The 8,906-nt window shown below is 40.9% G+C and overlaps 1 protein-coding gene across 1 annotated transcript; it reads right to left on the bottom strand.

Annotated features, from left to right (window-relative positions):
- Window positions 1–1,863: 1,863 nt before the first annotated feature.
- On the bottom strand, window positions 1,864–2,769 carry LOC129762092 (general odorant-binding protein 99a-like). The gene is made up of 2 exons (XM_055760079.1): window positions 2,593–2,769; window positions 1,864–2,526 (listed from the first exon to the last, which is right to left on the bottom strand). The coding sequence occupies exons 1-2, from the start codon at window positions 2,635–2,637 to the stop codon at window positions 2,137–2,139; spliced, it is 435 nt and encodes a 144-aa protein (XP_055616054.1). The 5' UTR covers window positions 2,638–2,769; the 3' UTR covers window positions 1,864–2,136.
- Window positions 2,770–8,906: the final 6,137 nt, after the last annotated feature.

Genomic DNA, 8,906 nt, shown 5'->3' on the forward strand with positions numbered 1-8,906 from the left:
TTGTACCCCAATATGTTCCCGAAAGACGTAAACCTACGTCAAAAAATCGGGAAGATCTACAGATTTATTAGGGAACCCGGTTTCACGGATAAACATGGTTCTACTGCAGTTCCAAAAAAAAAGGTGCCACCCAGTACACGAAACATTGAAATTATTGCGCAATACATTTGGTTTGCCTAGAGCGTGAGGTTTGACGTCGTTGGACTGTGTTGGACTGTTACCCCCACTACATGTCCATTATATTCGCACCGAAAAAAATGTTGTACTTTTCGGTCTGTTTTAATTTTAGTAAAAAAACATTGAAAAGCACTTTTTTGTGAAATATTTGGCCAATTAGGTAGAAAACCAGTATGTTGAATTGCAAGAAACTGCATCAAAGTTTTGGGAAACATGAGTTCCCAAAGATTGAAGTTCTTCTTGACATGTCCGTTTCACCCCCACCTCCCCTACGTAAAAATAGTACACCTCCGCTACGCTGGAACCCCATTTGTATCTGTCCCATGTGCATCGGCCCTAAAACGATGCAGCAATCGCCTATTTTTTTATGCTATGATTGACGATTGTTTCGGGTTGCAAATTATGCAGTCGTAATTATAAATATAAACAAGGAGGGCAGATAACAGGAGAGAAATATTTACGTTAGGATATTGGTAATAAATCTCTGCTGATATTCAGCATTTTTCCAAGCAGTTAACATTGTTTGTTTTCTGTCAACAATGCATTGAACTGACGCTATGGTGAAGCAGGTGTTAAGGTTGTGCACCAAAAAATTATTCGGGGAATACCAAGTTATTCAATAAGTTATATTAAGTTATTAATTTATTTGGGCACAAGTGCCAGTCGCAAAACTGCTTTCAACTAGGATTGCAATTGCGCTAATATTGATCATAATGAAGCAGTGCTACTCTTTTGCAGGTTGTTGAGTTTAACAGATAGAGTTTATTTCGTTTATTTAGTCACCAAGAAAGTAAATGTGGATCTGAAGTTTTGTATGTGATTTGGTTCCGCTTGCCAGTAGCAAAACTTTCTTCACTAAGGAAAACAGCTGCGCCTATCTCGACCATGTATTGTACTGCGAGCACAAGAATGAATCATCAAACTATTATCATTAAATGATTCTACAATAAAAGAAACATTTCAGGGCGACCAAACTGGTAGAATGGTTATTTCAAAATTTTCGTAGCATTATAAAATAATATCCGTAGTTATAAACAAGCGATTTGAATTAAACTACAGCGTAGTTCTACGTCAACAATGCGGTCGCGTCTTGAACACCACCTCCTATAATTTTTCGGTCACGAAGGGAGGGACTTTCTTTTTTTCCCACACTAACCTTTCGGGAAGAGCGAGTCCGGGATGTGTAGATGGTTTGAGATTCCACCAAAAGTATTCCAGAGAGATTTTTCATGCACAAAGTTGATTCATAATATAACAAAAAATTAAGTGAAGGAACCGTAACATTCTATGATATAGAAAACTATAAACGGATTAAAAGCAAACCTTTGAATTCAAAACTATGAATGGAAGCGCCAATTTCACCACGTATACTATCTTTTTATTTCTCGAGTCCACCGCGAGTAATCGGTTTCCCACATTACTAACCATAGATTTAAGAAAATTGTTCATATATATAGTTTTAAAAATATATTTAAGATTTCGGCTCCTTTAAACTTATGTAACTGAGCCTGTAAAAATAAACGAATTTATAATAAAAAACTATCTTTTTATTTTATACAAGGAAAAGCAAATAAAATGCAATGGAAAAACATAACAATATTAACTGATATAGCGTTTGTTCATCGACATTGAATATTGGTGTACAAATATAGGGAAAAACATAAACACACCTGACATGAAAACACATTTTCGATAACCTAGGTCAATAATCGTATCAGTAGCGAGAATGTTTTTGTTTTTATTTGGCATTTACAAATCGAATCGCTTAATATTGGTTTTGCTCATGCACGGCAATATTAACAATACAGTGTTTAATCTGGCTCCAAATAGGCTTGCTCGAGGGTTTGTCACATCGGGCACACATCACATCAAAACTAAATTTATGAGGTTGAACGAACTATACTGATTACACGTGTAGAGGGTGATTATGTTTTATATTTCATTCGTATCAAATGTAACTTATTCAGTCTTCGAATCGGGTGACTGCAGCAAACGGAGATTGCTATTCTGAATGCATTGATACAATGCGTATGCCCTCTCACATCCATCTTCTTGTTCCATCCTAGTATAGGCACAAGCCTGGACCTCTCTTTTAATCTCCTTGGTACTTGAAACCGATGCGTATTTCATTTGTTTCACTAAACGGCCGATGTGAGGACCTCGTTTGTCACTGAACAGGCCAAGCCTGTTCAAAATGCACTTTATCACACATCTGGCCGATGTCTCCTCGGGGAAATCAAACAGTTCGAACTCATCTTTGAGTGTATTCTCCAGATTCAGTATTTTCACACACTTATGCCTATTCCGCAAGAGGTCATCGACCGTTTGTATTCTCCAACCAGCTGATGCCTATAAACAAACAGAAAAAGGATGGAATGTAGTAGATGATACCGCATGATTCACACACTATCTTACCAAGGCAACTAGGATTGTCAGGACAATGATACACTCAACTTGCATTATTATTTGATTCAGTTACTTCCGAACCAAAAATGTGATGATATGATGTGTAACTCACACCCAGTCGTTGTCGCTGGTTGTCGTTGAATATCGCCCGTTCATCGGTGGGACCCTCCATCAAGTTGTGAGGAGCATATGGATGATCTAATGCTCCAACTTATCAACTAATTTAGTGGTGGTGTGGTGAAAACATTGATAAGCGGCCCATTGTGGATCGCTGCAACTGGTATGTATGTTATTGTGAGCTGAAAACGAGCACGCGAGAGCATACTCAGCACAGGGTAAAGGGTGTGTCACATCAAATTGCATCACGGAAAAAACGCTGTAGAAATTCGCCCAGTAGACCGATCCTTTGAAAATTTTAGACAGTAAAATAAAAACTATTAAACAACTTTTGGCATTTTTTTTATTCATACTTCGAGCCCAAGCCCGTATGCTCGCACCTTCCTCTTTACCCCGTCCATAAGGTTCTGTACAACGTCAGGTTGTAGTTTTTTTTGAACAGGAATCCATTTTCTCTTGAAGTCCGCCTCCGATTTGACAACTTTTGGGTTCTTCCGGAGGGCCTGCTTCATAATCGCCCAATATTTCTCTATTGGGCGAAGCTCCGGCGCGTTGGGCTGGTTCATTTCCTTTGGCACGAAGGTGACCCCGTTGGCTTCGTACCACTCCAACACGTCCCTTTGAATAGTGGCACGAAGCGAGATCCGGCCAGAAGATGATTGGGCCCTCGTGCTGCTTCAATAGTGGTAGTAAGCGCTTCTGTAGGCACTCCTTAAGGTAAACCTGCCCGTTTACCGTGCCGGTCATTACCGTGCCGGTCATCCGCTTTCCGCAAGAGCAGATCGCTTGCCACACCATGTACTTTTTGGCAAACTTGGATAGTTTCTGCTTGCGAATCTCCTCCGGAACGCTGAATTTGTCCTCTGCGGAGAAGAACAACAGGGCCGGCAGCTGACGAAAGTCCGCTTTGACGTAGGTTTCGTCGTCCATTACCAGGCAATGCGGCTTTGTCAGCATTTCGGTGTACAGCTTCCGGGCTCGCGTCTTCCCCACCATGTTTTGCCTTTCGTCGCGGTTAGGAGCCTTCTGAACCTTGTATGTACGCAGGCCCTCCCGCTGCTTGGTCCGCTGGACGAATGAACTTGACAAATTCAGCTTATTGGCGACATCCCGGACCGAACTTCTCGGATCACGTCTAAACTGCTTAAGCGCGTAGCTTGTGATCTTTTTCACTGATGGAGCATCCATTTTTGCCGTTCTTCACCTTCCGGTCGATGGTTAGGTTCTCGAAGTATCGTTCTAGTACTCTGCTGACCGTGGATTGGACGATTCCCAGCATCTTACCGATGTCCCGATGTGACAACTCCGGGTTCTCGAAATGAGTGCACAGGATTAATTCACGACACTCTTTTTCGTTCGACGACATTTTTCCAAATTTACGAAAAATTGACAGTGAAGCATGGCCAACGTGATCTATACACTCTTATCTGATTATAAGCGAAAGCTGAAGATATAATTCCTAAAAATTAAATTTCTACAGCGTTTTTTCCGTGATGCAATTTGATGTGACACACCCTTTAATTGTTGATAAACATTTTCAAACACAGTTACCAATTTCTTATAACTACAAAAATCGATCTAGAGGCAAAGACCTCTGTATTGTCAGCTTGTATTGGCCTCCGAGAGCTGCGGTTATCCGCAAACAGCTTGATGACATGTGCTCACTCCTTCCTGAGCCTCGATTGATCTTGGGAGACTTTAACTCTCACGGAACTGCCTGGGGGGAACAGTACGACGACAATCGTTCATTGTTGATATATGACCTTTGTAACAACTTCAATATGACCGTTTTGAACACTGGGGAAACAACACGTGTGCCTAAACCTCCTGCTAACCCAAGTGCTCTTGACCTCTCGCTTTGCTCGAATTCACTATCGTTAGATTGCAAGTGGAATGTAATCCAGAACCCCAACAGTAGTGATCACTTGCCAATCAAAATTTCCATCACCATTGGGTCGAATTCTTCTGAATCTATAAACATGGCATATGACTTCACAAGACACATTGACTGGAAAAAATATGCGGACGCGGTTCGCGCTCAAACGAAACCCATCCCAGGTTCCACTATTCGTCGAAGGCCTCCCAATCTATGGTGGGATAGCATATGTTCCAAGCTTTATATAGAAAAATCGAATGCATTTAAAGCTTTTCGGAAACGTGGAACCCCTGAAAATTTTCAGACGTATTTGGACCTTGAAAATCAATTTAAAAACTTGATCAAAGGGAAAAAACGTGCTTATTGGCGAAATTTCGTGGGAGGTTTGTCACGAGAAACGTCAATGAAATAATTATGGAAAGTGGCTCAAAACATGAGAAATCGCTCTTCATCGAATGAAAGCGAAGAATATTCACATCGATGGATTTTGAATTTTGCACGGAAGGTTTGTCCTGATTCCGCTCCTGTGCAAAAAATGGTTCGAGATATACCACAAGATAGGTGCGATCTTGATTCCGAGTTTTCGATGGTAGAATTCTCTCTTGCTCTCCTTTCATGTAACAATTCTGCTCCGGGATCGGATAGAATTAAGTTCAACTTGCTGAAAAATCTCCCTGATGTGGCAAAACATCGCTTGTTGAACTTATTCAATCGGTTTCTGGAGCATAATATTGTTCCAGATGATTGGAGACAAGTACGAGTTATAGCTCTTCAAAAACCCGGAAAACCCGCGTCCGACTTCAATTCATACCGCCCAATAGCAATGCTGTCTTGTATACGGAAATTGTTGGAGAAAATGATCTTGTTTCGCCTTGATCGATGGGTTGAAACGAATGGCCTACTCTCAGATACACAATATGGGTGCCGCAGGGGCAAGGGGACGAATGATTGTCTTGCGTTGCTTTCTTCAGAAATTCAAATGGCTTATGCCGAAAAAAAACAAATGGCTTCAGTATTCTTGGACATAAAGGGGGCCTTTGATTCTGTTTCAATAGAGGTTTTGTCAGACAAATTACACTCTCGGGGTCTGCCGCCTCTATTGAATAATATGTTATATAACTTGCTTTGTGAGAAACATTTGAACTTTTCTCACGGAGATTCGGCAGTAAGTCGGGTCTCTTACATAGGCCTCCCCCAGGGCTCATGTTTAAGTCCCCTTTTGTACAACTTCTATGTAAGCGACATCGACAATTTCCTTACACAAAATTGCAGCCTAAGACAACTTGCAGATGATGGAGTGGTGTATGTCGTAGGATCAAACGAATCCGACCTGCAAGGACCCTTACAAGATACTTTGAACAAATTTTCAACCTGGGCCATTGGGCTAGGTACCGAATTCTCCACGGAGAAAACAGAGATGGTGGTTTTTTCTAGGAAGCATAGACCAGCAAAACCAAAGCTTCAACTTTTGGGTAAACCGATCACTCATGCTATGTCATTCAAGTATCTTGGGGTCTGGTTCGACTCCAAATGTACTTGGGGCCCATATTAGGTATCTGAGTAAAAAATGTCAACAAAGAATAAACTATCACCGTACAATTACCGGCACCTGGTGGGGAGCCCATCCCGAAGATCTTATTATGTTGTATCGAACAACTATTCTCTCAGTGATGGAGTATGGCAGTTTCTGTTTTCAATCAGCTGCCAAAACACACCTCATTAAACTCGAGCGAATTCAGTATCTTTGTCTCCGTATTGCGTTGGGATGTATGCCCTCAACGCATACCATGAGTCTCGAGGTTTTGGCAGGCGTACTCCCACTAAAAGATCGCTTCAATTTATTATCTCTTCGGTTCCTCATCCGGTGTAAGGTTATGAACCCATTACTGATCGGATATTTTGAGCAGCTGATCGAGCTAAATTTTCATTCCGGATTCATGAGTTCATATCATGAATTCATCTCCATGCAGATTGATCCTTCTTCGTATATTCCCAACCGTGTTTGTTTTCCTGACTACATCAATTCCTCTGTGCATTTTGATCTGTCCATGAAGGAGAAAATCCATGAAAATCCAGATTATCTTAGATTGGGGTTCGTTCCTACGATCTTCAATGCAAAGTATGGGCGTATCAATTGTGATAATATGTACTTTACTGATGGGTCCTCTATGAATGAGTCCACAGGATTTGGAGTGTTCAACATATTTTTTAGCACCTCACACAGTCTTCAGAATCCTTGCTCGGTATATATTGCTGAATTGGCAGCGATATACTGGGCGCTGGACAGCGTCGCCTCAAGACCTGTTGAACACTATTACATTGTAACGGATAGTCTTAGCTCTGTCGAAGCTATCCGTTCAGTGAGGCCGGAAAAGCACTCGCCGTACTTCCTTGAGAGAATACAAGAAATTTTGAGTGCTTTATCCAGACGCTGTTATGTCATTACCTTTGTCTGGGTCCCTTCACATTGCTCAATTCCGGGTAATGAGAGGGCTGACTCATTGGCAAAGGTAGGTGCAATTGAAGGCGATATATATCAGCGTCAAATCGCCTTCAATGAATTTTATTCTTTAGTCCGCAAAAATACCATCGCTAAGTATGGCAGTATGTTGCATACTAACTAACCCCAATTTCAATTAAACACAAAACATCCTGACCCTCATTCTTTCTCATCCTCAATTCCGCATTCTTACTTATTTCCCATAACCACTTTTCCGCATACCATATCTAACAACATTTACATTCGTCAGCAACTTTTGATTTCCTTACGAAAATCCTCCAAACCAACTGATTTCATAACATCGGCTGAACGCTATTATGGCACGCCGAACTTCCCTGTATACGACCTCCAACAACTAACAACAATAACATACCGCCCCGCTCGACGCTTGTTGTAGACAACAATGATAATAAATAAACATGTAATATGCGAACTTAGCTCGTAAGTTAGTTGGTAAGAGAAATACACTCTTGTGACAGACATCGACTAGTGCATGTCTTTTTAAATCCGAAATCCGAGCATGCCAAAGGGACAGGCATGTATCATGGCAACCGCGTATCGTGATCCTGTATCACTGGCAACGCAAGTGGAATGAAGATGAATTGGGCCGGTGGTTTCACTCGATTATCCCTAAGGTTAGCCTCAAACCTTGGTTCAAAAGTCTGGACTTGAGTCGGGACTTTATTCGCACCTTCTCCCGACTCATGTCCAATCACTGTTCGTTAGATGCACTACTCTTTCGTTTCAATCTTGCCAGCAGCAATCTCTGCGTTTGTGGCCAAGGTTACCACGACATCGAGCACGTTGTTTGGTCGTGCGAGGTGTATCTGGTCGCCAGATCGAATTTAGAAAACTCCCTTCGGGCCCGAGGAAGACAGCCCAATGTGCCGGTGAGAGATGTGTTGGCTCGGTTAGACCTTAATTACATGTCCCATATATATGTTTTCCTTAAAGCTATAGATCTTCGTGTGTGATTGTCCCTACATCCTTATACCCTCCTTTCCTTCCTTTGCGGGTAATTCGTCCCCTTGCTATGAATAGTAGAATAAGTTGAAATGTAAATAAACTATAGATATACGAATAGATTTAAGAATTGAGTGTTCATCAACATTGTTACAATTTCCTTATATCCCATCCTTCTCCTAAAAATATGTCACCCTTCTAAACTCGAGTACACCGCGAGTAATCGGTTTTCCACCTTACTAACCATAGATGTAAGAAAATTGTTTATATATATATATAGTTTTAAAATTATATTTAAGAATTCGGCTCCTTTAAACTTAAGTAACTGAGCCTGTAAAAATAAACGAATTAATAAAAAAAAAATCGATCTCTTAGAAATAAGTGAAGTTTATCCAATATATGGCTTAAAATAGCGATAAAAACAGGAAGTGGGTTATATCTATGATATAACCGCAATGGTGATGTAGGACTATCGTTGATTTAGTGATCATTTGTTTGAAGTTGAATCTGAATTCATTCTGAATGAATGAATGTATGAATATTTGGGGGACTTCGAAACGAGAGCGTTACGTTGGAGGTACAAGGTTTTATGCATCCAACATTGGATACGAAAATATCCTACTGATGGGGAAGAATAATCTTCTGAAGCTTTCCTGCTAATTGCACTTGATTGAAAAATCACAGAACTAAATGTATTTGGTCGCAGTATTATATGGATAGAAAACATTAAAATAAACTCTTTCGCTTGCATGTAATTTCCAATTCCAAGGGGAACTGGCTGATTATTTTGCAGCAACGACATCTTTCCGGACTCTTCTCGATTCTTCTCGAAATCCACCAGTGGTTAATGCTAACTCGATAGCCACC

This window comes from Toxorhynchites rutilus, chromosome 1, assembly GCF_029784135.1.
Source record: "Toxorhynchites rutilus septentrionalis strain SRP chromosome 1, ASM2978413v1, whole genome shotgun sequence".
NCBI classification, from domain to species: domain Eukaryota; kingdom Metazoa; phylum Arthropoda; class Insecta; order Diptera; family Culicidae; genus Toxorhynchites; species Toxorhynchites rutilus.